The sequence below is a fragment of the Lampetra fluviatilis genome, chromosome 10 (genome assembly GCF_964198595.1).
Source record: "Lampetra fluviatilis chromosome 10, kcLamFluv1.1, whole genome shotgun sequence".
In the NCBI taxonomy this organism is placed as follows: domain Eukaryota; kingdom Metazoa; phylum Chordata; class Hyperoartia; order Petromyzontiformes; family Petromyzontidae; genus Lampetra; species Lampetra fluviatilis.
This window is the reverse complement of record NC_136284.1, coordinates 510,014-537,715: the sequence shown is the minus strand read 5'-3', so window position 1 is coordinate 537,715 and position 27,702 is coordinate 510,014. Positions and strand designations below refer to the sequence as shown.

At 48.3% G+C, this 27,702-nt stretch overlaps 2 protein-coding genes across 3 annotated transcripts; one reads left to right on the top strand and one right to left on the bottom strand.

The window, feature by feature from the left end:
* Positions 1–1,627: 1,627 nt before the first annotated feature.
* Positions 1,628–9,453, top strand: CWC25 (CWC25 spliceosome associated protein). 2 transcript variants are annotated; one of them, XM_078860079.1, is made up of 10 exons: positions 1,628–1,826; positions 2,299–2,471; positions 2,834–3,070; positions 4,393–4,462; positions 4,870–4,982; positions 5,089–5,164; positions 5,940–6,088; positions 6,690–6,779; positions 7,527–7,688; positions 8,542–9,453. In XM_078860079.1, exons 1-10 carry the CDS (start codon positions 1,809–1,811, stop codon positions 8,654–8,656), a joined length of 1,203 nt encoding a protein of 400 aa, XP_078716205.1. In that variant the 5' UTR covers positions 1,628–1,808; the 3' UTR covers positions 8,657–9,453. The 2 variants fall into 2 exon arrangements, with proteins under 2 accessions (XP_078716205.1, XP_078716206.1); XM_078860080.1 differs by lacking the exon at positions 6,690–6,779.
* ARMC3 (armadillo repeat containing 3) lies at positions 9,436–26,629 on the bottom strand. The gene is made up of 18 exons (XM_078860078.1): positions 26,488–26,629; positions 24,803–24,868; positions 23,824–23,941; positions 23,063–23,188; positions 22,696–22,764; positions 21,648–21,823; positions 20,485–20,673; positions 19,412–19,595; positions 18,143–18,301; positions 17,104–17,212; positions 16,186–16,453; positions 15,751–15,887; positions 14,564–14,732; positions 13,805–13,896; positions 12,276–12,371; positions 11,569–11,778; positions 10,980–11,142; positions 9,436–10,484 (listed from the first exon to the last, which is right to left on the bottom strand). Exons 2-18 carry the CDS (start codon positions 24,848–24,850, stop codon positions 10,239–10,241), a joined length of 2,559 nt encoding a protein of 852 aa, XP_078716204.1. The 5' UTR covers positions 24,851–24,868; positions 26,488–26,629; the 3' UTR covers positions 9,436–10,238.
* Positions 26,630–27,702: the final 1,073 nt, after the last annotated feature.

Below are 27,702 nucleotides of genomic sequence, written 5' to 3'. Positions count from 1 at the left end.
CTCGAGCTGTCCGGCGCGTGTCCATATTCGTGGTCGTTCACTTCTGTCACCAGATGTAATATCGTTGAAGACTCTTGGACGCCGGGGTTGAGGCACACGTATTTATTCCGCAACAGTTGTTACAACCGCGGACATACAACACTGGAGGGGGTATCGGCCCCCTCACCCGGCTAGCTGGGAACACACTTGCTAGCTATCTCTGACCTACCTCCTAGTCCTCCACTAACGGGCTAGGGGAGGCTGTCTGGCCCGACACTGGTAAGTCGGGCTACGGTACCCGGAGTCCCAGAGCACTAGCTCTGGTTCTCGGGACCACGCCGCTGGCTAGGTCCTGCGCGGCCCTGATAAGGGCGGCGACCCAGGGGAGTCCAGGGCTCTAGCTAGACGATCTTCGGTCTTCACTGGTTTAGCTTTAACATTGTTCCCCGAGCTCTCCGGCTCATCCCCTTTTATACCAAAACCCCCCGCTGAGGGGTGGGGCCCCGGGGGATCACGACTCCGGGTCAGCCCCCCAGGCTGCCCGGTGCGGACGTCGTTGAGAGCACCTCCCCATGCACTCACGAAGCCCCGCCCACTGTGTTTGTTTCCCGTGTGATCCTATGTATACAGCCCCTCCGTAACACCCCTACACATGTAACAAAACGAGTACACCGTAAACTCTCATCCCTTGGACGTATTGGCAATGGGCCGTCTGTGAAAGAAGAGCTTCATAGCTCATCGGATTCATCTTCTTGGTTCTTTCGGTAAAGTCACGTAGAAGGGAAGTAATAAAATAATAAAACATAATAAAACAATTCTCACGACGTTTCGGCCACAACGCAAGCAGCCGTCCTCAGGTGAAAACCAGGTCTGTCGAGGCGACAGCGTCTGAATGACACAGCACACGTGCTTGGAGCATATATATAAGCTGGGTTGGAAGGGGGGAGAAGAGCGCCTTGACAAAAGAATATGCATATCAAGAGGCATTTAGCATATTTATGGGAAATGCTGATATTTGATTAGTACTACTCATGCCCGTGCATTATGCAGGATTAGCAGCATCAAAGGGAAGGGATATGGGAAATGCAGGTATGTGATTAGTACTACTTATGCCCGTGCATTATGCAGGATTAGCAACATCAAAGGGAGGGGATAGGGGAAATGCAGGTATGTGAATAGTACTTATGCCCGTGCATTATGCAGGATTAGCAGCATCAAAGAGAGGGGATAGGGGTAGCATTAATAAAGGGAAGGAGTGTTAATAGTATGTAGCTGCAGTAACTAAAACCACCACGTAAACAACTAAAGTATAAACTACATAGTATCATCAGCTTATATATATGCTCCAAGCACGTGTGCTGTGTCATTCAGACGCTGTCGCCTCGACAGACCTGGTTTTCACCTGAGGACGGCTGCTTGCGTTGTGGCCGAAACGTCGTGAGAATTGTTTTATTATGTTTTATTTTTATTATTTTATTACTTCCCTTCTACGTGACTTTACCGAAAGAACCAAGAAGATGAATCCCTGCAGTCACGAAAGCTTTAAATCGAAAAAGCTCATCGGATTCTTCCAGTCCCAATGCAGTCAGTATCACGTGGTAGGCTTCGGGTCCGCGGTGAAACACTCCCGGTGCAACTGTTTAGAGGTCAGGGACCGCGGTGAACAGTTGGTTTCCGGTGTAGCCAGGCGCCATCAGAGACGGTCGCGGCTCGCCGCGTCTCCCTCCTCTGCGGGCCCCGTCTCCCTCTCCCCGTCTCCCTCTCCCCGTCTCCCTCTCCCCGTGCTCCCTCCTCGTCGTCGTCTGCGTCTCGCCTCCTCTCCCGCCGCGATGGGAGGCGGCGATCTGGTGAGCCGGGCGGCGATTTACTCCGGGCCCGATCCGGGCCTGGCCGCTCGCGACCAGGCCGGGCAGCCACTCCGTAAATGTGGAGAATCTTTTACTTAAATAGCGTCCGCTTGTTTATTTTGTTACTTAAATTCTCCACAACGACGCTCACGATTACTTTAAGTTACGTACTGTAGTGTGTCCGGCAGAGTCGCTTTCCATAATTTAAATTCCCTACGTAGTGGATATCTATGGGAAAAGATCTTCAGAGCTCATCGGATTCCTACAGTCGAACTAAAGATTCTGCTTCTGATCATTACGTGATTTAGTGCGCGTACACAATCAAGAGAACAACAACACATCAACGGTCATGTGTGACCCAACGCATCAACCCCCTACAACCCTATCCTTACAGAATTATGGTTACAGCCAATCTGCCTTTAGTAATCCACAGCGTAACTAAAATGCAGTGTCTTGTGTCTGCTGCTTTCAGAATCTGAAGAAGAGCTGGCACCCGCAGACACTGCGGAATATCGAGCGTGTGTGGAAGGCTGAGCAGAAGCATGAGGCCGAGCAGAAGAAGATCGACGAGCTTCAGAAGGAGCTGGCGGAGGAGCGATCCCGGGAGGACATCCAGCGTCACGCCGAGCAGGGCGGCGTCATAACGTGCGGGTTGCCCACACGCCAACCCCAACCATACCGCGTCCCCTCCCACAGACGTGACTTGACCACTGTAAACCTCAACATAGGACCTGTAGTCATGCATTTGGTGATGATATTTTGCATAATTTAATGCTGTTTATTCTCTACCCACCGCTCGACTGGACATCTGTGAAAAAGAGCTTCATAGCACATCGGATTCCTCCAGTCGAAAGGTTCTGAAAACATTCTGATAGAAGATTAGTGAGAGCGCAGAGGATTTCCCCGTATTGTAGGAAGCTTCGCGTGTATGTGCTCTTGCGTTCTTTTGACAGATACCAATGCCTCCGAATTTTAATGTGTTGACACGGTCATGTGTGACCCAACAGGAAGAAGGACACGCGTCTGGACTGGATGTACCAGGGTCCTGGAAGCCTCGTCAATCGCGAGGAGTACCTGCTGGGAAAGCCCATTGACAAATACGCCAGTGACAAGCTCATGGAGGAGCCTCCTGGCCCAACCAGCACAGGGCTCCCGACTGGATCCATCTTTGCGGCCACCACCACGCCCCTTTCTGCCAATGACATGGCTGCCAAAATCCGGGAGGACCCACTCTTTCTCATCAGGTAAATTGTAAATCCTGGCCAGTATGATATCCAACAAGTGGGAATATTAATGCATGTAATAATGCTAATCCGTTTGTTTTATCCAGGAAATCCGCACTGAGTCAGAGATTCCTTATTCAGGATTGACCTGCTACATTGGGATGTTTGGCCAATGAATGTTTTTAGCTGTGGGAGGAAACCCATGCATAACAAGGGGATATCTAACCCAACTATTTGTTGTTGTGGCACAAATGTTACAAGTGTTACCACTGTGTCACGCTGCTGCCCTGTAATTTCATAGGATGGGTAAACCATGTAAAGGCATGGGCAGTGGCCGATAGGGCAGGTATACGACGGCAGGCCATACCGGCACTTGTTAGAATACAAACCACATATACCGGCATTTTATACATTGGTTCTTGTTTCTATATTACGATGTTTCCCCATACGAGTAATGACAGGGTAAGAGCGTGTGTGATTAGCTGTATAACTATTGACTTAAAGCTTTCGTGACTGCAGGAATTAATATTCTTTGGGTCTTTCGGTAAAGCCACGTATAACATTGTGTGGAAGCTACCTGGCCTGTCATGCCATACAACGCTCTTTTCTATGCTTGCGAAACCTGGACCCCTCATAAGGAACATCTGCACTGGTTTGAAACATTCAGTTTGGCTTGCTTACAAACAGTCCTTCCTGGCTTTAACAAGGCTGGATTGTGTGAAGAGCTCGCAGAGCCTATACAGTTCTCAACACAGTCCCATCAGTGAGTTCTTCTGGCAAGCAAAGCTGCATTGGCTGGCTCATGTAGTCCGCATGTCCAGCCACTGCATACCTAAGCAGCTTTTTAGCTGGATAGAGGGGGCTAAATGGGCAAGGCACGGGCTAGAGAAGAGGTGGGCTGATGTAGTACAGGTAGATCTGGAGCTGATTGGACTTCAATATCACCTTTATGGAGGAGGCTCGTAAAGAACGCTACTGGGCATTTGGACGCAGTCCCTTTCCAGCAATAATGGAGGGCACTGGAGCAACGCTCACAACGAGCAAAGTAGAGGGCACAGGTGGTGCATCTGCCAGTCATCTCAGTCAACCCAAAACACCTGCGTCTCTCGTCACCTCCTGCCAGCAACCCTTCGACACTTCACGTGGCTTCAAGTGCACCTTGCCCGGCACAACTGCTGTGGTGATGTCACCGCCACTTAGTGGCGAATTGCAGCTGTTGTCGTGTCGGTGGACGTTGGCTTCAGGACGAATAGGTTTCATAGCGACACTTATACGTTTACATTTTCGCAGTGAGTGTGGATAAACTGGCACATCATTAACTATAATCTCTGCCATTTCCACAGAAAAAAAGAAGAACAGAAGAAGAGGGAGGTCCTTCAGAACCCTGTGAAAATGAAGAAAATTAAAGAAATGGTAAGACCTGTAAAGCTTAGATACAAAATTCCGATTGAAGTGCGTCAAGCGTCTTCAGGACAAAATCCAGCGAGTTTGGTGATGACTTCCTAGATCTTGCCCTGATGATGTTTGACGCACCCTCAAGCCAAATGCCATATATTTGATTGATAAATTTAGTAATGAGACTCGTTCTTCAACGTACCGGTGAGCTAATACAATAACCATTGGTGTGTAAATGCTTGTACACTGGACAACTGCATTGTTTGGTTATATTGGGTGGTGGAGGGTCTTACAATGCATGTCCAGATAATTATGTAGCCCAACTCAAAATTTATTTTGAATAATTGGCTACGAAAAGCTCCATGTTCAATATTTTATTGGTAAAGTTATTTGAAAGTATTTCTGGTCGTGGTGTTGTTTTGCAGCTGAAAAAGAATATTTTGAAAGAAAAGAAAAAAGAGAAAAAGAACAAGAAGAAGAAGAAGCACAGGCGGCGGCACGAGTTGAGCAGCGATAGCGACAGGGAGGCACGATCGAGGTGAGGCAGCGCTCGTGCAGGAACTCCGTACCTACAGCTTCACCCAGCAAGTGTCACGTCAACCGCCATGCGTTCTGCTATTAAATAACGCTTTGCACTCCTTTAGGAATCATAAGAAACCATCGCAAGAAGAATCCCACGGTGAAAAGTCTCAGTATAAGAGAGGCGATTACGGCCTTCAGGTGAGCATCTTATTTTATTACTAAACATTTATTACAATCTTCTCGTGTAGGCTGCCTTGTTAAAACTGATAAACTACACAATTTCCTCTTCACCAAGCTCGCCAAATATATAAAAAATTCTGCTGCCTCATAGCTCAGCCACACATAGCCCAGTCACACCCATATATGAGACCACGTTGCCGTCATGGATGACTCTCGGACAAATGTCAAATGAATATATAATGTGTCCTGCAGAAAAGGGCCATTGCCTAAAACGCCACAGTGGTATCGACGAATGTGAGTTCATTAACTGTGCTTGTGCACCGCTGACAAATGCAGCAGCATCAAATAATTTGTTCAGATAACATCTAGATTACACTCAAAATCTTCACGGTCCTGCATAGACTGGTCCCTAACTCTTCTGCTCCTCCACGCACTCTGCTCCCTCTGTCTTCTCTCATCACAATGCTCCCCCCCTCCACACACAATCCGTTATAGTAGCCAGCGCTTTATGAAAGCTCGCAGTCAACCTTTGCTCGGTGTAAGATCACTCAATTTTCCTCTGTTGCGTCCACAGTTTGGGACATTCTTTTCCCCAGACATCCATGCTATTGACTCCCTGCCGCTGTTCAAGTACAAGCTTAAGACCTTCCTCTTTCCTCTGCCTTTGACTTGTTTGTGAATATAAAATGTATATGCCCACCGACATTGTTTCTCTACGTTGTGGTTGCATGTAGAGCATATTTAAATCCTAACTGTATAATTGTATGACCTGCACTTGACTCCACCATTGCAGATGAAAGAGCATCACCGTGAGCGGCACAGAGAGACATTTATGTCATCTCGGGAAGCCAGAAGTTGTTCCGTCTCCCCTGATCGCCAGTTTCACCACGGGCGGCACAAAGAGGCGCCTCCAGAGTCCCACATGGCAGCCAACCCACAGAGGTGGGCTCGCTAATCAGCATCTTGATAGGCGGTCCCTTTCAGATGGTTTATAAGTTGAAGAATTGTATATGGCTTATTGGCACGCATGTTGTGCACATGTCGGCAAACCCAGAATGTTACATTGCATTATTTACCTTGGAAGGAGTAAAGGATGCATCATTCTACACCTTTTGTCAATCCACTGTGTGGGACGTTGGAGCATTATGAAGTATATGGTTATACTTTATAATGCTGGTCAGTGCAGTTTGGTGAAGTGCATTTTACTCATTGAAAATATTCCGTGAATGAAAATAATGTCAATAACCGTGGCTGGAGTGGTTTGCACTGAAGAGGTTGTGAGTTAAAATTCTGGTTGTAGATTGACTCCGGCCATCATTCCTCCGAGGGAAATGAAATGAGTACCACTTAGTGGGGAAGTCAGCAGTGATCCTATGGATAGACTCCCCCACACCATGGGAATGTATACATCCACCACTGGCTCGGGGCTATGAACAGGATATGAGCACCACTTTAATGCCCATTTGAGCATCACTTTGATTTTAGTACATTAAATGCAGCCCATGGTATTTGAACCTGAGCATTGTGCATGTGTATCTGACAGAAACGCTGCAGCCGAGTCTGTGAGCAAGAAATGCAGAACCTCAACTCCTCCAGCCCCTTATCAGCGTCGCCCACCTGCACACACCTCCAGGTCCTTAAACATCCTGTTTGTTCATTTTCCATGGTCTATAATCTCACCATTAAAATACCATTGGAGTATAAAAAAAATGTGTAAACGCCAAAAACGTTGTATTAATTGCTGTGTTCAGCATACTTTGGGTTTCTTTACCTCCAGTCCCATATCCTGTTGTGGATGTCATTTGCCTCAGGGAGGCTCATCTGCCTTGAGTAAAATAGCTTCATTTCCATTGGGTTTGGACAATTACTGAACTTCAAATCAGATCGACATCAAAAGAATACTTTAGCTACCAACCTACAAGTGAACCTTGTAGGCTTTGAAGCTTTCCTTCTAATTGCATTTAACTATTATTAGAAACATGTTTATTGGGTTTAGCCACTTATTGATCTCGACAAATTTCTGCCGCAAGGACCCACCACCACCTGACAATTTGTTATGTGTTTAAGAATTTATACACCAATTTTTACTGTTTCAAGTTATTCTGACAAGTCTCGCAATCAACTTTTGCAATTATATACACCAATTTGCTTGAAACTGCACCAAGCATCATCAGGACAAGGTCCAGGAAGTCAATAAAATCGAGGATTTCAAAACGACTGGAACAATAATAATTGGCGTGTCGTTAAATACTTGTACACGTGACAGTTGAATTTGTTTGACTGTGAGGTGATGTGGAGTCTTAACGACAGAAGTTTGGCCAGATCAAATTTACATGTTTAGTTTTACTGCGTTCTTTACAAACGTGTCACTACCTTGCAGCAAACTGTCAGCGGAAGAGCTGGAGAAGCGGCGCGAGGAGATGATGCAGAATGCCAAGTGGCGAGATGAGCAGAGGGTGGCGAACGTGAACCGATACCGGCAGGAGGATGAGCATGAGCGCCAGCGCGAGCGCAGCGACAAGCGCGATGGCCGCTTCCTGCAGTAAGTGCACGCAGTCCCTCAGTCCCCTTAGCATAGCCACTAGCACGCAAGAGCGACCTTCATCGAAATCTTCCGTTTCGCTGGCTAACAGCAGAGCTTGCCGACGTGGCCGAGCAGTGGTGCGTTTTTTGCGTGTTGCAGAAGCTCGCGGTTCCAATGAGATGCCGCCGTTTTTTTTACTGAAGAGTTGCTGAGCATAGAGTTGTAAGAAAGAAGTCTTAATGTTTCTTTAATTAAGCAAGCCTGTTATCAGAGCTTGGAAAAAGAGACAATGGGAGGGAATTTGAAAGCAGAGCAGTGCAAGAGAAGCATAGCGAGAAGTGTTGTGACCTGCAATATGGTGGTTGAGTGTGTTGTTGTGACCTGCAGTATGGTGGTTGAACAGTGTGGATGAGACAAAACAGTCTGGTAGACCAAATCCTCAACATGGGTGGAGGAATCAAACGGTGAACTTCACTAGATCAATAACCATGGTAGTAGTGATAGAAGAGTGCTAAGGTGGTGGACTGGCCTCGGGTGGGCGAGTTAATGCAGTGAATTAGTGCTGCATTATCAATCACCCTGACTTTTTAATTCTGTTGTGTGAATTCACTGTAAAATACCACATACTGTCTGCTTCACTTATAGCGGACGTTAAAGACCCCGCAACGTCATTGGAAGAGGAGGTCATTATGTGCTGGCGTCATGATCCAAATTTTCCAAATTATCCACAAATTACTTTGGAAAAAACACAGCAATTGTCATGCCTGCCTGAACTTCAGAACCTTCATAAGAAAGAGCTGATCCACAGTGAGGCTTTCCTGGGTAAATAAGCATGGTAATAATAATATGTGACCGTCTGCTTCGTCACCAGTGCCATGAAGCTGGAGAGCGCGGCCTCGTCCTCCGTAGAAGACAGAGTCAAGCGGAAGGTGCACTCCATCCAGCGCACGGCTGCCGCCCTCGACAAAAACTTCATGCGGCGCTGAGCTTCCGGTTGGCGCCAACGTTCCTTTAGGATTCAACGTGGTGCAAGGGGCAGGCTGGACAGACGCACACCTATTTGATACAGAGGTTTCCTCTGCAGTAATGGTCATGGTGCTACAAGAGCCACACAGAAATCCAGATGCCTTACCCAGGCATTAATGATGATGATAATACTTAATTTTGGTGTAAAAATTTAGTGCAGACAAATTTTAAACCTGCCCCTAAACACGTGTGTGCATGCCATTACGCATTTTCTATGCACGTGCCAGTTGATAGCCCTGGACTTTCCGTCTCAAGGGATATTTCCAGATTAATTTTTTTATCATAACAAATTCATTGATCAAGTTTAAAGTTGCAGTTCTGTAATAATGGATTAAATTATTTTTTTTGTCATGAGTAAAATTTTGGGGAACAGATATTTTTAGAAGGGTCTCATGTTTTGGCATATGTAAGAATATTGAGTGCTTAATTTTCTGGAAACCTTTATCAGATAAACGTGTGGTCGTGTCAATAATACAACTGCAACCACTATTGTAGCCGTGCTTTTTGTACTTTATCTTTGTGATGAAAATACTAGCTAGTCCAGCAAAGATTCTGGAGAATTACATTTTTTTCACAGCAATTTGACATAAAATCAGAAATATTGCAACACCGTAAGTTTTTATACATTCATGTTGCCCAGCACAATCACCTCTGGGTGGAGCTGTAAATACTCAGAATTTTGGGTTTGTACCGTTTGTTTGGTATTGTACTGCAATGTTGTTTCATAATGTACATTCAAATAAAACATCAACTGTCAGTTTTGTATTGTGTTATGTATACTCGTACATGCGAAGAGAATTGGTAGAAAATTTGGCAACATGTTTAACAAAAACGGTCCACGCGTGTGCACGTTTCTTTTGCATTGATACCGAAGAATGGGACTTGCATAGCCTCATTTTCCACTGTCTCTGTATGAACTTTAACAAAATGAGATTGAGTGGCAATGTCCCTTTAGTTAACACTCCCGGCATGTACAATTAATATTGATGATTTGTTTTGATGAACGCCCTTCACGCCGGGGCATCTCAGACCGCATTAATTACACACGATAATGGACTTGCGTCGCATCTCAAACATTTTGAAAGGGAATTCCCAGTAGCAGCTGTCCCTGTGTTGCATAATGTCAACACCATGGCCTGCCAGCGGGCATTAGTCTGCCAGTTTCCATTGTCTTAGAGTTGCTAGGCATGTGACAACTCGTGAAATACAAATTCTTACATTCATAACAGTGCTGAGAATTGTACATATAAGCGGCACTTCTGGCTTAAACGAACAGCAGTCAATGATTGGGTCGTAAAAAAATGTAAGTGTCCTGGGTACCTTGCCACCTCCAGATGTTCTATATTATTCACAACGCCAATGAAATATATATTCGCGAATCATCCCCCCAAATCCTGACTGCATCAACTGAATGTGGTGAATTGTTCGGTGCCTAATATCTGCCCTAACATGAGAAACAAGACCGTCACCCATGGTTGTCGCGATAGTTGCTGCAGTGACTGGTGCATTCAAATTCCTCTTTGGGGCTGGGGAGACGTGACCTCACAAATGCGTGTAATTGGAGGCCTCGGCACTGTCGGCATGGAGCAGCGCCCCTACGTTATGAATGAGGTCCACAACGTGCAGCTGAGGGGGCAATAGCAGAGGGCCGTTAGACGCAGGATGAGAGAGGCCGTCCGCAGGCGTTGCCGGCTGGGGTGGCGCGGGCGGCAGAAGCAGCTCGTTCCAGGCATGGTTATAGGGGCCTCTGACCAGGCTGCAGGGCACACCCAGGCGATCGGCCACCACCTGCGTGTAGGCGTACAACCCGTCGGCATACAGATAAAGATCGAGAAGTCAGTGTGGCCAAAGCCGTTGATGCCACAACACCTCACGACAAGCACTTTCTCCCCTCCGCCAGATCCCACAGCTACTGCACAGTAGAAAGCGACCTCCAAGGTCTGTGCTCAAGCATCCCACCACCATATCTGCTCTTAGGTCTTCCCCGTGGTTACCGAATTGGAGTCCCCTCCAATACCTGCTTTGGCAATCAGCTCTACCCCATCCTGTCTAATCACATCTACAACACTCACTAGCATTAATCTCCGACTTCTGTGCTCATATGCCAACAACTTATTTTAAAGCTGCTTAATTTGTGTCCAAATCTCCTATCCACACAGCAATCCCACCTCAACTTTCCTTTGAACTCGCAACCTTCCGATTGCGAGTCCCTTTGCTATAAACCTCATTCACAAAACGAGGGTCTTCACGCCGCCACACGACCACCGAGCCCCTGGGCTGCACCTTGAAGAGCAGCGCTCGGTGCGGCTGCACTCCTCTCTGGATGCGGCCCAGTGGGATGAGGTTGGACTGGAGCTCGTTCTTGAGCTGGCTTACGTGCAGCTCCCAGCTGAAGTCGCTGAGAGAGTCGCGCTCCACCGGGCCTCCCATCCTATCAGACACAAGCCTACGTACCGTCGCAAGCACACGCCATCACATTAAGCTCAGGAATCAGCTAGGGCTGTGTCACGTGGTGCAACAACAAGTGAAGGTGGGTGCGCGGCACGGGAAGCTGAGCACAGATTAAGGAGGGGTGAGTCACGCGGGTGAAATCGAAGTTATATAGGTTCACAGTTCGAATCTAGCAGGCCGCTCTGTTACGTAAAGGACCTTACAGATCCAGGACATCATTAGAGAGTCCAATTTTTCCCAATAAAAAAATTGACCTGTATATTACTCAATTGGGATTACACATAGCAATAATCGTCCCTTATTGACAGACTCATGCCCACTTGCAGGTGCTATCACCTTGTACCGCACAGAGACAGCTGTCACTGGGATGTGGTGTAAGTCACTTATCGCGTGTCAAGCGCTCTATCGTAATTGTGATTACCTGGCGAGAGTGGCGGCCTGCAGGCGCGGGCAGGCCAAGGGTAGTACCGCTCTAATCGCCTCCTCGACAAACACCCGCAGCTCGGGGTCAGGGGTTGGCTGCCATGGCGGCTGCTCAATGGTGGCCCCTTCTATCCGCATGGCGGGCCCAGGGGCCTCCTCCTCCTCCGGCGCCCGTTCTTCCTCCTTCCGTCCCTTGGTCTTAGTCTTACTGTAAGAGTTGAACGATTGGTGGGGTAACGCAACAATATTGCTGTATTATCGTGCAACCTTTGCATTAAAAAAAAAACACATTTTCTGAGCACAGGGCCCTAAAACATCAAAGAGCGAGCAACAAATAGCACTAACCAAAGTTGTAATAGATAACAGTTAGCATAAGAGATTGGGTGAAGAGGTGAGAGGAGGGAATTCCAAAGTAGAGCGGTGCAAGGGAAGAAGCAGAAAGGAAAAGTGTTGTGACCTGCACTGTGCTGAGTCAGTGGGTGAGTGTGTTGTTGTATGGTGGTTGAACAGTGTGGATGAGACAAAAGTCTGGTTGACCGAGTACCCAATATGGTTGAAGAAATCAATGAGCAAAGTTCACGGGAACAGTAACCGTGGTAGAAGCAATCGAAGAGCGCTAAGGAGGCGACTGACCACTGTTGACCAAGTGACTGGAGTGAATCAGTGAGTGCTGCTTCAGCAATCAACCATCTTTGTGCAGCTCACCTGGGAGTCTTGGAGCCCTTGGCCTGGAGGGAGGACACACGCCCACTTTCCCCTGGGTCTGGGGGCTTCTCCACAAGGGGATCAACCACGTTCAGCCTGCACCGACAGTGCCACGCTTGTGCTCAAACTCCGTTACAAGTTCATTTTGCTTACCCTACTTAACTCAAAGAGGGTGGAATAAAGTCAAATTTACAAGTGTCGCTTTGGTTATCGAAAAGACAAACGCAATAACGTAAAGGCAAAGTATAACAATGAGGCAAATAGAAATCCGAGCAAAATAAATTAAATATAAATCGGAGCAGATACACCCAAATTAAAACCAGAGCAAAAAGTAAACATGCTCCAGAATAAATTGAAAACAGTACACAAACATAATGAAAAGTTGCATTATTTTCCTGCAAGGAAATTACTGTACTTTAAAAAACCGTTGAAAGTACAATTGAGTTTAAAGAAACATTGAAATGGAATTGGGTGAATATTGCACGAGTGTGCAAACAGACAAGACACTCTTGTGCATTGTAGCAATGGAGCAGGTGAGGCATATTCGGAATAGACCAAAGCAAGTGCACTGAGCTCAAACAACGACGCATTCAAATTCACCAAGAGATCGTATTGTTCTTGAGTGATCGGTAGTACCGTGGTTAGTGCATTGCACAATGAGCCTCGCGACCCGAGTTCCATTCCCGCTTATGACCAAGATCACTGACATATCTGAACCGGTTCCTGGGGCCTGCCCTATGTCGCCTATAATGAACATGGTGCTGGCCACCTACCCCTTGTGTGCCTTAATAGGTGTTCTCTAACACCATTTGCCCCAACAGTCTGTTAAGCCGAAAGTGGAGGATCTCGGTCTTTGTGAGCGTGTATGTCTTTGCATTGGTGTGTAATCGTGTCGTGTCTTTGCATGTGTGTGTGATCGTATTGTGTCTCTGTATGTGTGTGTAATTGTGTTTGCTATGCATGTGTCAATTGACACCAGAGCCGGCCCAGCCACTAAGCGACCCTTGCAATTGCAAAGGGCCCCGTGGCCAGCAGAGGGCCCCCTAGAGTCACTGCTAGCTAGTGGGTGAAAAAAATCATACATCAAAGGGGCCTCCAACCAAATTTTGCTTAGGGCCCCCAAAGGTCTAGGGCCGGTTCTGATTGACACCCTGGACACCCTTGCAAACAAGATGTTCTATTCCCTGGTATTATCCACGTGAAATTCTTTAACTAAAATAAAAACACGTGCGCAAATCTGTTGCCATGTGAGCCCACTCGCTCACATGTGCAGCCGAATTCTATTGAGCTGGTGGCCCGGTTAAGGCCGAGAGCTTTTGTGTGTGCAATGCCACACAGCCTCACGTGTTGCCGAGTGGAGGCGAGCAAGCGAGTGAGGAGTGCGAGCGAGTGTGAGCGAGGAGTTAGAGCGAGTGAGTTCAAGCGAGCAAGCATGAGTGAGGAGTGCGTGTGAGTGAGCGTGAGTGAGTGCAAGTGAGCGCGAGTGAGGTGTGAATGTGAGTGAGTGAGAAGTGCGAACGATCACGTACTGCTCAGCGGGGGCCGTGTTGACGAGGAGTACTGCGCGGTTTCGGTTCGGCCCTGTCCGCGCCAGCTCCTCCAGGGAGCCCCGGTGCTCACTCTGCCGCAGCTCACACAAGCACACCACACAGCCCGCGTGAAGCTACAGGAGCAGCCCTGCAAGCGCTCGCTCCTGCCACTGCTGGCAGATTCTCATTCAGTCCGCTCTTCCACGCTGACCGCACACGTTGGAAGACGTGGGGGTACCCACATCTCAACCCACTGATCGACTTAACTGCGGTGTACCAACAGTTATATTTCCTCCTAACTACCTCACAGCCTTACCGGAAGATATGGAACAAAAACTGAAAATTGCGCAAAGAAGTATGGACCAATGCATGTTTGGAATTGCAGTGAGACAGCAAGAGGAACCCATGGATTAGAGAAATATACAGGTTAATGATAGCATCCAAACTGTTAATAAAAGCAAGTGGGCTGGGGTGGGATGCATCACGGATAGACGGGAGGGTGGTCAAGACTAATAACCAAGGAAGGAAACGCCTCCGAGAGGATGGCCTACTAAGAAATGGAGCGATGACACAGCTCATGCACACGTGATGGATGGATTTGTTGCATCGCAGAATTGCGAGATGTGGCAGTGGCTTGGGAAAGGGTTCATCCAACAATGGATTGATAATGGCTGATGATGATGGTAAACCTTCCACAACACCAGTAACTGTGTGAAAAACACACAAAACAACGGTTGCCAGGTCAGCACGGGTTCTCACCGGGCCAGCATCATAGAAGCCATCGGTGATGGTGTTGTGTGCTGAGAGCCGCCCCGTGCGGCTGTACTTGAGCGGGAGGTTGCTGTCCAGCACGCGCGCCAGAGCCGTCTCGCTGAAGCGACTCCTGCGCGTCTCCGACTCGTTCAGCCTCTGCAGCACCTCCAAGCCTCTGGGGAAGCCGCAGACGCCCAGCCCAAAAGGTACTTGGCACGTACTTGATATCTACCCATGCCCGTTTACGTCTCGTGCAACAACCACCCAGGATCTATTTTGCTGTTTCAGTCGCGTGACTCCACAACGAGTGGCTTGTAGGAAAGATCTGTCCTAGACAACACTTGTGTCTGTAAATGTATTTTAATATCGTTTATGTCCGTGCACTGTTTTCAATTTCTTCTTTTTGCTGCGATGAATTCGCTGTATAGTTGTGTTTTGCTTAAATGTTGTTTTGTCATTTTGGTGACCAAGGTTACTCTTGAAATTAAGATGCAATGCTGGTCTCTGGAGTTTTCACCTGGCTAAACAAATACCCTTGAAACTCGAAACGAGCAATATACCTATTCTGGGCATTGTTTAAAGTATGTCACTTTAGTTCTTTCGGTAAAGTCAAAGGCAGCTCTCCCGCCGACTTCAGAATTTTCTTGCTGTGGTTGTCCCACCTGATGAAGTTTGCTTGTGTTGCGATCAAAACGTCGTGATTTGTTTTATTTTATTTCATTTCTATCAACGTGACTCTACCGAAAGAACCAAAGAGTATAGATTCCTGCAGTCACGAAAGCCTCAAATCAAGTATGTATTAACTTATTAAAATACTATACAAAGGCAAACTGTGTAAGTTATAGGTTCATATACATGACATCATTATGCGTTTGTTATGCGTGCATCGATGGACACCCTGGACACCCTTGCAAATGGGATTTCTATCGCACGGGGATAGATACATAAAGAAACCTCACAATCCACGCAGGAGCAGAGGCAGAGAGCGGCTGAGGTCGACGCACAAGACCTGAGAGAAGTGATTGTGCACAGCCTTAGGCCAGAGGCAGCAAGGGGTGACCCTACAGTAATGAATATAATCATTAATTGTGTTTTCTCCAGTAAATATCAACAAAACATCACCGCCCTCCCCCACCGGCACCCCTTCGATCCGCCAATGCCCTGAGCTGCTGTGATGGGGCCGAGGCACAAACCCCAGGCGGCAGATCTCCATGGCTGTGGGCTCGTCTGCAGCGCAGAGGAAAACCACCCAGCATGCCGTGCGGCGTATCTCCACCGTGTTCGAGTCGAGCATCTGAACCAGCGGGGCAAGACCGCCCACTATACGTAGCTGTGCGACGCATGGAAAATAAAAACACAAACACACACAGTACTGCTACCATGCTCGTTTGAGCAGGAATTCAATTTCACTTTGGAGCCTTCAAGAACTCTGAACCAGAAATTTTACTGGCTTTAAGTGGACCTAACATGTCACCTATTGACAAGCCATCGAGCAAAATGCCACCTAAGTGACATGCCACCTTTCGGCATGCCACCCCGTGACATGCCACCTATCGGCATGCCACCCAGTGTGTACATTCTCCACGTTTCTAAACATGCGGGGCAGTGACAGCAGCATCCCCACCAACCTGTGCCCGAGCCTCGGCGCTGCACATCAAGCCAGCAAGCGCCAGCGCAGCCTTGCCCTGCAATTGCGGATTTGGGGAAGACAAAAGGGCAGCTATGGCTTCGACAGCCCCGCTTGCCAGCAATCCAGGCACCAGGTGCTCTAGCCCGGCAAGGTTTGCCAACACCACAGCCGCATGGGCGGCAGGACTTGTCTTGGCGCCCGCCTGTACAGCCAAGCGCCCAGCAGCCAGCAGCCCCAGCAGAGCCTCTACTCCTTCTGCCGCTGTGCTGCACAGAAGCCACACACATACCAATATTACTCCATCCAAAGCAGCTCTTGTTTGTCTGAATCAACCTTCGTTTCAGCAAGTTTATTACATTTTATATCGATGTATGTTTGTGTAATATGGTTAATTTTGCTCCGATTTATATTTGCTTCATTGCTGTGCTTTGTTTTTATGTAATTGCTTTTTCCGTTTTGATGATCTAGGTCACTTTTGCAAGTGAGACCATATTCTGATCTCGTCAGTTCTCACCCAGGTTAAACTAAACAATTTTTATTTTAGCAGGCAATGTTCACTGAGCTATATAGCTCTTTTTCAAAAGCGACTGGCCATAAATGATAGCACAAGGAAGTGGCTTATCATATGGAAATGTATAGTAGCCAAATGCTCTAAACGCATGCTTCTAAATGTGGAGGGAAAAACTGGAGGTCTCGGAGAAAAATCCACGCGACTACGGGGAGAACACGCAAACTCCAAATATACAGGCGTCAGGGTGAGGATCGAACCCACGACCTCCTGCATACCAGATGCGGGAGTTTAACATCTCGCCACCGTGGCGCCCAGTTAAACAAAATAAACCACAAACTTGATTAACCTATCCCTGCACGCATTTCAACATAGACATGTGTATGCGTTCCTGTGCCCCGGCGATACCCGCAGGTGTCGGGGAAGGTGCTCGTGAGGTTAGCGAGCGCCAGCACAGCCGTCTCCCGTACGTCCGCACTCTCACTGGACAAGAGCCGCACCAGCTGGGCAGTGCCCCCTTGTAGAGAGCAACCATCACGTGTCACCATCAGCACTTGGAATTACAATCACTTTTGCATTTACACGGCACTTGCTTAAATGCATGAGCAACATCTCATCTCAAACATTAGTCTGCCAGTCAGGGGTGATGGTTAGTACGATGTGTGATATCAAGTGATACATGAGTGATTTGCAGGGATTTTTTTATTTTTAAAATTTGTCCATGATGCTAGCATGCAATGGCCTACTCGTGTCGAATAACGTCACGTGAATGTCCACTAAAGTGGGCAGCGCCTAAGTATTTTATGGCGAATACTCCCGCAGTGTAACCTCGAAACCTCTGCAAAAAGCGGCGATCGCGCTAACACTGAGCCGTGTTACCGCCCCCTCGCACCACGAAAACACCCTGCTCACGTTTACATGGCAGCTGATGAGACTGCATTCTGGACAAAAGAATAACTTGTAGAGTGATGCAGACACTTGCGTGATTTTTTTTTACACAGTTGCTCAGCAGAGGCCCAAAGGCCCAAAACGTCAGAGAGCAATAAACAGCACTATTAAAGTTGTAACAAATAACCGTTAATGCGTGTCTTGCATTAAGAAAGGTAATACAGTAATGGGAAAATAGACAATGGGAGGGATTTCCAAAGTGGAGCAGTGCGAGTAATTAACAAGTGGAGTTCACGAGGACAGTAACCATGGTGGTAGTTATAGAAGAGTTAATGGGTGAGTTAGTTAGTAGGTGAGTGGTTGAGTGAGTGAGTGGGTAAGTTATTGAGTGAGTAGGTCAGTGAGTGAGTGGGTGGGTGAGTGAGTGGTTTAGTGCTTGAGTGAGTGTGTAGTTGTGACCTACAGTGTGGTGGTTGACTACAGCATGGATGAGACAAAACCGTCTGGTAGCCCGAGCGAGCCCTCAGCACGGGTGGAGGAATGGACGAGCGAGGTTCACCGTGACTGTGAATGGCGATGGCACCAGCTTGGCGCTGGCTCATGGCAGCCACAGCGTGAGCTGCAGCCGACCGGACCGCATCGCCGCTGGCAGCAGAGCCCAAGAGCGCCACCATCACCGCCTCCACACCCTGCTCGTGCAGAATCCCCCAGCTCTCGTCTGCAACAGCCAGACAACCGCACATTAACATGCAGAACTGCTCGCATACGTATTGCCATCACACACAAAGGGACAAAGACAAACATCCCCCATATAGCCTTTCACAGACTGTTGGGGCAAGTGATATTACAGCCGGCACGGCACACGAGGGGGTGACTGGCAATGCCCAGCTGCCTTTGTCTCCCCAGTGCTGATGTTAACACGCTAAACCAGGAACTCGTTTAAGGCTGAGTGGACCTAGGGGAGGCCCAGGACCAGTTGAAATTTTGCCCACTGATGTTGGCCGTGAACGGGATTAGAACTCGGGCAGTTTGCTAACCACTACAGCGCCATGTCCGTCTCACCGATGCCAATGCTTAAGTCTACGCGAGACACACTGCACGCACACACGAACAAGGACATGCTACAACGAGCACAAACAGCCCCACATCACAAATACAGTTCTATTAAGATAGACTCATACTAATAATAAGGTGATAGACACAGCAGCACCAAGCAAGTTCTTCTATGCATGTCTACACGTTTTCTTTTCAGTGCCAAATCCTCCTTCAACTCCGAGCAATTCCTACTGTTGCGATACAAAGCTCACATCCAGCCAAAGCTGGAGCCCTGCTGCTGGAGTGGAGCACCCAGTTCCTACCTCAATGCACCGGATAGAGTTCAGAGTAAAGCAGCAGACGGGATGATAGATGATCCACTACTCGCCCCTTCACTCGAGTCACTCACCAGCAATCAGTCGCCTCCTTATCACTCTACTATCACTACTACCATGGTTCCCGTTAACTTCACTCATTGATTCCTCCACCCACGTTGAGGACTCGGTCTACCACACTGACTACTTCCTCTCATCCACGCTGTGTTCAGCCGCCACACTGCAGGTGACAACACTTCTCTTTCTGCTTCTTCCTGCGCACTGCTGCTCTTTGGAATTCCCTCCCATCGTATGTTTCCCCAAGCTGTTACAATAAATTCGCTCAATTCAAGATGCGTGTTAACTCTGTACCTATTACAACTTGTATGGTGCTGTTTGTTGCTGGCCACTTGACACTTTGGGCCTTTGGGGTAGTGCTCAGCAACTGTGTGTGTGAATAAAACTAAATTGTGTCTCACCGGAACCAGCCATATGGGCAAGGGCACGAGTGGCATGGGCCTGCAGGTCAGGTTGACTGGAGGCAGTCACGAAGCTCAGCATGGTCTCCAAAGTGCCACTGCCCTGCGCCTGCCTCATAGTCTCCACGTCTCCCAGGCACAGCGTGAACACCTGCAGCGCTTGTGCGTGCAGATCCATCCACTCCTGCGGGAGACCACCGTGACTACATGACTCGCATTATCGCCACATACAGTCATCCTCTTCCTTCAAAATACCCCTTTGTGCGGCTCAGCGGCAGGGCGGGCGGCCTGCAGTTGGGAGGTGCGAGATGAAATCCTGGTTGGAGGTTGACTCGGCCCATCATCCCTCTCTCCGAGGTCATATAAATAGGTACCACTATGTGAGGAAATCAACATTAATTCTTCTACGCACTCGACCCTGTCATATGAATGTGGAATTTCCACCGCTGGCTCAGGGCTTTAAACAGGAAATAAACACCTCCTCAAGGCTCATTTGAGCAGGAAATCACTTTAACTCTTCCAGGGTTTCTCAGGCCACAATGCCCTCTCGAGGGGCCTCTCTCGAGCTCCGTATAGCGGGGACAGCCGCTACGATGAAAGTCACGATCTCGAGCTGGTCTTGACAGAGCCACCCTCCTTCACGCTGCGACATCCCAGAGGAATTTTACCTAAGATAAGCGGCTTCCATTACACAGCATGCCAAACTCTTTAAAGGGCACTCATTGGCAGCTGTCGCTGTGTGTTACACGGTGACTTAGTTTGTGGCCTGCAAGTGGCCAATAGTTTACCGTTAGGAAGTGTTGATTGCTACTGTGCGTGTGATTGAGTGATTTCTGGGTAAATTCTCTCATTTGGCAAACATTGCACCGTGACACCGCCACACAATCGCTGAGTTTTTTTTAATGCCGTCAGCAGATCTTTAACGTTCACTGTGAGCGAAGCAGACTCCGCATAGTGTTTTATGGTTAATACACACAACCGCAATAATAACCAGGACGGCCTGCCGGTTACGAACTATAAACCAACGCAACAAAAGGTGAAAGCGCTATTCCCGGGCCACGTTGGTCTCTCACCTTCTGGCTCAGGATACCAACCACGCGGTCGAGCCCTTGGCGCAGGGCGCCGCGCCCCTCCCCGTCGCGTGCCACCGCTACCAGCGTGTCCAGAGCGAGTTTCTGGATGACTGGAAACTCCGAAGCCAGAAGGTCCAGCAGAGGCGGCACGGCATGTGAAGCATGCAATGCCAGGCGCCCCTCCGTGTCCTGCACAGCGCAAACACCACAAGTGTGGTGATGGACATTTTTTTGTTACAAACCGATTCCTAAGTTGCTCACCTGGCCATGACGTTCATAGCTGTGATGTTCATATCATTTTATTTTTTGAGCTGTATGGAAAGGCCAGAAACTTTGGCCCATGCAGTAACAGAAACTATCCCTGTCTAAAACAATCATCTCTCAAACCCTAAACTTGGCCTATATTTCGAAAAGGTTTATGTCGTGGATATACACGAAATAAAAATTATTTATAGTTATATTTTTTATATGGAGGGAGTGGATATGGATAATAATTAAAATTGTCTAATTGTGTGGTGACACAGCCCAGTGGTAACGCGTTCACCACTTGTAGCAGAGGTTCGCGGTTAGAATCTGGCAAGCCACCCTGGTTAATAATAAAGGCATGTTAACTGTACTACGTGCCGTGTGCTTCTTTCATTATAGACATTAAAGATCCGATGCTGTCATTCAATGAAGAGCAGAGGCCATTGTGTGCCAGCTTGATGGTCAAAACATTTACAAATTTGAAAAATGATACCACCAATTAATGAAAAAGAGTTTTGAGACTCGGTGATGCTTTCCTGGCTAAAGGAGCAAAATAATAAGGCTGTATTTGAGTTCCACATTACCATTGTTTAGCATTCAAACACAAAAGACAAAGATACCCCTTCCAGCCAGCCTTAAGAGATTACTGGGGCAAGTGCTGTTAGCGTGAAACTATGAAGGCTGGCACCAGAGCAGCCTTTGTCTCCCTCGTGCTGATTCATACACACACCCTGCACGAGGTACTAATTTGAGGCTGAGTCGACCTAAGGAAGGTCCAGGACCATTCCCCATATTTACCACCAATGTTGGTCGTAAGCGAGAATGAAACTGAGGTCGTCGTAGCAGTGCTCTGACCACGACACTACCGGCTCTGCACAAATGAACGTATATGTGCACACACACGCTCATTGACTGACCTGCGCGAGCAGGGAGAGACATTCCACGGCGTTCTTCTGTACATCAGGGTCGTGACTGGTGAGCAGGCGGACCAAACAGCCGGTGCCCCCCTGTGCCACCACACCTGCCTTGCCATTAAACTCCTGTGCCAGGCACGCCAGCACAAGGCTGCCGTACTCGTGGCAGACCACCTCCTCTACAAACGCAAGGAAACATCGTTTTGGTTTCCCTGAGCAAATCACAAGTCAGCCATACCTACCCCATGACCATAGTGGCCTTAACTGAAAGGCAACGACTGAGGATGGGTGACTGCGACGCATGCTAGGAATTTCGTGGCAAGTCAAGATAAGCAGAGCAGAAGTCCAGAAGAAAACGTGGCAGGGGAGTATTGTAGATGTGTGCAGGATGGGGCGAAAATAGGGTAAGAAACTTGAAGGTTGGGAAGAGAACATGGTTAGTAAGTACTGCAGATATGATTGCCAGGACAGAGGAGGGCCGATTGCTGAGATAGGCGACCAAAGGGAAGAGAAGACCTAAGGCCAGATGGTGGGAGACTGGCAGGGTAGATCTTTGAGGTCATGCATCTACTGTGCAACAGTTGAAGGATCTGGCGGAGGGGAGAAAGAGCTGGCGAGGAGGTGCGGTGGTATGAACAGCTTTGGCCACGATGACCTCGAAAAAACTGAAAATGTTTTAGCCCACTACATGGCTAATACAAAATATATTATCCGTACACTAACACAATAAGCATGAGAACCAATCCCATTATAGCCTAGAAAATAAATAAGAAGACAAGTATTTTTACACAAGGCTTGCTTGAACCAATGCACGTGAACTGCCAGATGTTTATATGCACAGACCTCTATATTAGACATGAGACCCTGTCTGCTAGATATGAGTGTCGTTGTGCACAATGTAACTTACAAAATTAAACGGTCCTGTTTAATTTTGTAACTTACACTGGATTCGAACTGTGAATCTCTGTGACAAGCGGCCACTCCATGACTCCAGACAGCAAGACCTCGCACTCGGGTCACAATCGGGTCACATTGGATGTGTATCACCTGCCTTCAGGTGACAGCAGCTTTAATACAGGTGAAACGACATCTGCATTCAACAGGATCTTCCTCACAGCAACTGCAGACAGAAACACAGGTTTCCTTTCAAGTTCAAAAGATATAAAATCACATCTGTTTAATGTTTTGTTTTTGCGTGTACAGGGAAACCCTGGCTAGCTGGACTAACAGAGGGGAGCCCTGGTCGGCTCACTGATGACTGTTAGACACGTCCCACGTGGCGCTAAGCAATTAACACACCGAGATCTCAATCTAAATTTCCCTCCCCCCCCCTCTCCCACCTTCTCCCACTGCCACTTCCCTCCCATGGTTACCAGTTTACCCGTTGTCATTTAACAACCCTAATAATATGGCCTCACCATTTGATGCCAGCGTGCCCAAGGTCACAATGGCGTTCCTGCGAACGGTCTTGTCGTCCTGTGTGAGCAGAGAGGCCAAAGGCTCCACAGCCCCAAGGTCCATCAGCATCGCTCTGTTTCCCTCGCCTGACAATCAAACAGCCGGGAAAATCGCATCAAGGGCCACAGCACAAACCCATCAAGAGTGACATCACAGACCCAGAAAAAGCCACAGAACAAGCCCAGAAATATCCACGGCACAAACCCAGCACAAACACATTGTTGCACACTCATCGGTGACACAAGATAAAAGTATCAAACAAGCAAACAATAAATAATTCGGCTGCTTCTCATATTTGTCCCTCCTCACAGCCACAGTCTTCTGGGAGTGAATAATTTCATCAGCATGGGTATAGAAAAAGCTAAACTCTGGACTGGTTTCAACATTCAGTGTCTATGCAGTCCCACAGGACTATGTGGCTGATGGAATGTGTAAATAATACTTTTATTTTCTATGTGTAGGATCAGATATGATAATATATTGTTACTTATATTCTCAACAATTATACGAAAGATAATTTTGTGTTGCACACAGCGTTTGGTATGAACGCATCGCCATAATTTCCCGTGAGTGCAATGCCATGAGTGAGATCCGTGAGATGTGTGAGTGTGATGATGAGTGGGATCATGTGCAAGTGTGACGGTGTGTGAATGTGATGGTGTGTGAGTGTTTAATTGTTTGTGAGTGTAATTGTGTGCGAGAGTGTGTGCTGGGAACATACATTTATCAGCGAAGCGGTGGAGAGCATCGCAAGCTTTGGCCAAGACGTCAGGCTCAGGCGAGCGCAGCATCAGCACCACCGTGGCCACACTGCGGCTCTCTATGGGCAGCGGCTCAAACTGTCACATCAACAAGATTGTCAGCCCCTTGTCAAAACACATCAGATAACTCTCACATGTACAATAGTCCCATGTGGCTTAACTCAACATCTCTCGTTTTACTCCGACAATAACTCTGCTCCACGGTCCCACAGGCACAAAAGTTGAATCATCCCTAGAGACCAAACCCACACAGGCACACTCTTGCTCAGAGCTGCTTCAGCATGGAACCATCTCCCAGACCCACCAACTCTTGCCGCCAGTCCCAGCTGATTTAAATCTGTTCAATGTCTGCAACCGTCACAGAGCGAGTGCATTCGACGTGAACCTGCTGTGTGTACCACTTAGTTCTGTATTTATGTGTGTGTTTGACTGGATGAGATATTTATTGTGTAAACGCAAATGGTATAAGTTACAGATTTTAAAAAATTTCAGCCACCCACCCCCTCGTATGCCACTGTGTTGCCTCCATATTAGTCACTAACGGCACTTGCCCCAAGTTTATTAAGGATGTACGGGGGATCTTTCTCTCTTTTGTGTGATTGTATTAATGCATGTCATTATACATGTGGATTTTGTATGCAAACCTTTGGAAATATGAAGTTCCATCTCAAGGAATATTCCAGATTAAATATTTGTAAAAATATAAATAAAAAATATCATCCAACATCAAAAATACATGGCACCGGGTACATCAGCAGACCGTGCCACAGTCTACATCAACTTTACCAAGCCATTACATCTTTTCCACAGACCAAAGCTGGATACATTCCTCAGTTAGCCGAGTAGTCAAGCAACTAGCCAGCAGCCTTCATCCTCCTGCTCCTCCTCTTGCTGCGTGATGTCGTCCCGTCCCCTCGCAGAGCCACTGTCTCCACTCACCGCGTCTTTTGGGGGACCTTCCGCCGCCTTCTTCACCTTCTTACCCATCCTGCGTCGACAGTGACACTGCAGGGACACGGGCAGACATGCAGAGAAGGCAGCGGTTTCAAGTTGAGTTTGCTTAACCATTCTATCTAGTTTTGCTTAACCAGGTGGTGAGAATTCAAGAGAGCAGCATGAGTCTCATTTTCAAGAGTGACCTGGGGTCTTGTATTGTACAACAATGAAGCAGATATAAGTCAGAGTGAAAGCAATTAATTGAAATCAGAACAACAAGCAGCCAAACAGAAATCTGAGCAAAAGCAACAAAAAAGAAACAACAGCAGAGACAACCAAGTATAAATCATAGCAGAAACAGCTGCTTTGCAGAACTAATTGAAATCAGTGCACAAGCATAGCTCAACATTAAATAAAATGAATGTCTTGTAATGGTAAATAAATCCAATGGTTATGGTGTGTGCTCTGGTTTTTATTGAACACATTTGCCCTCGTTTCTCAGTTAAAGGTTCAGGGCTGAAATTGCCGGTTCACGCCACTGCCGGCAGAAGAGCATCCACTGGCGTGAGCTCTCGAGGATATTTGGTCAACTCGTCCACTTAACCCCACCACATGCGAATTGCCGACAATGGACGCACTGTGGAGTAGCAAGTGGTTACTGCTGGGTGAGCAGGGGGGCAGTGCACGACGGCTCGAGAAGCCTCCACCACAGCGTCAAGTGCCGCGCCGGATAATGGCGTCGAACCATTGACCTCTGGTCTCGAGATGTTACCTACCTCGCATGGTGTACAGGAGGTCATGGGTTCGATCCCGACCCTGACGCCTGCTGTATATTTGGAGTTTGTGTGTCTCTCTCTCTCTCTCATCATCACGGTGGCTATGAGATGTTAACTTCCTCGCCTGGTGTACAAGATCATGGGTTTGATTCCGACCCTGACGCCTGCTGCTGTATATTTGGAGGTTGCGTGTCTCTCATCATCATCATCACGGTGGCTATGAAATGTTAACTACCTCGCCTGGTACACAGGTGGTCATGGGTTTGATCCCGACTTTGACGCCTGCTGCTGTATATTTGGAGTTTGCGTGTCTCCCTCTCCCCGTGGCCGCGTGGATTTTTCTCCGGGTCCTCCGGGTTTCCCCTCCACATTGAGACACACGCGTTTAGAGAATTTGGCTGCTATGCATTTCCGCGTGATAAGTTACTTCGTTGAGGTATAAGTTGTGGCCAGGTCGCTTCTGAAAAAGAGCTCAGTGGGCCTTACCTGGTAAAAAAAAAAATAGTTTAGTTTGAGAATTTCAGGTTCCGTGATGACCATCAACCCCAATGTGGCAGCTCCCTTGGTTTCTCACTTCGGTTTTATTGCTCGATGTTTTGTTTTAACACGTGGCAAATCGATAACAGGTTTCTACCAATGTTTTCCTCATGCCCTTAATGGCCCGGTAATGCCAACAACAACACAACTTCACAACCCTCAAAGCAGCAGGGACAGCAAAGACAATCATCGACATCGCCAGTGGAGACCGCGGGTCCGCGGTCTCCAGGGGTCGTGCCGGGCCTCCGGCTGTAGCCACAAGGAAGAAGCCCCCGGCCACAAACCCATTGGGACATCGTCCCCGTCCTCGCGTGAGGCGTGCGAGGAGGAGGAGGAGAGGAATGGAGACGGAATGGAGAGACGTGCGGCTCTTACCCGACCCGGCTCCTCGCATTCGCCGCGTCCTTGGTCGCTAGGCGACGCCGCGCGCTGCGTCTCGCAACCGCGGCGCCCCTAGCGGACAGCGCAGACGCAGCACAGACACGAGACAGCGCAGACACAGCACAGGCACAGCACAGCCACAGCACAGCACAGACACGAGACAGCACAGGCACAGCAGACACAGCACAGACACAGCACAGCACAGACACGAGACAGCGCAGACACAGCACAGGCACAGCACAGCCACAGCACAGACACAGCACAGCACAGACACGAGACAGCACAGGCACAGCACAGACACAGCACAGACACAGCACAGCACAGACACGAGACAGCGCAGTCACAGCACAGGCACAGCACAGACACAGCACAGCACAGACACAGCACAGACACAGCACAGCACAGACACAGCACAGACACAGCACAGACACACAGCACAGACAGCACAGAGCACAGACAGCGCAGACGCAGCACAGACACAGCACAGACGGCACAAACGCAGCACAGACACAGCACAGACAGCGCAGACGCAGCACAGACACAGCACAGACACAGCACAGATACAGACAGCACAGACACAACACAGACACAGACAGCACAGACACAGCACAGGCACAACACAGACACAGCACAGACACAACAGACACACAGCACAGACAGCACAGACAGCACAGACGCAGCACAGACAGCGCAGACGCAGCACAGATACAGCACAGACACAGCACAGCACAGCAGACACAGACAGCGCAGACACAGCACAGACACAGCACAGACAGCACAAACGCAGCACAGACACACAGCAAAGACAGCACAGACACACAGCACAGACAGCACTCACATGATGGACAGCACAGACCACACTCACAACACAGACAGCACCTAGAGCATAGACAGCAGACACGAGACAGCACTCGCAGCACACGCACAGCACAGACAGCAGACACGAAACAGGCACAGACACAATACAGCACTCAGCGCACAGAGAGCACGCACATAACTCATCACAGACACAGCGCTCAGAGCACACAGCAGATACAACACTCAAAGCAGACAACGCCCACAGCAGACATAACATACTCATAGCATACACAGCACAGACGGCATGAAAACAACACTTACAGCAAATACAGCACAGCACTTGCAGCAGAGGCAGCACCCACAGCAAAAACAGCATCGACACCACTCGCCGCATAGAGACAGCACTCACAG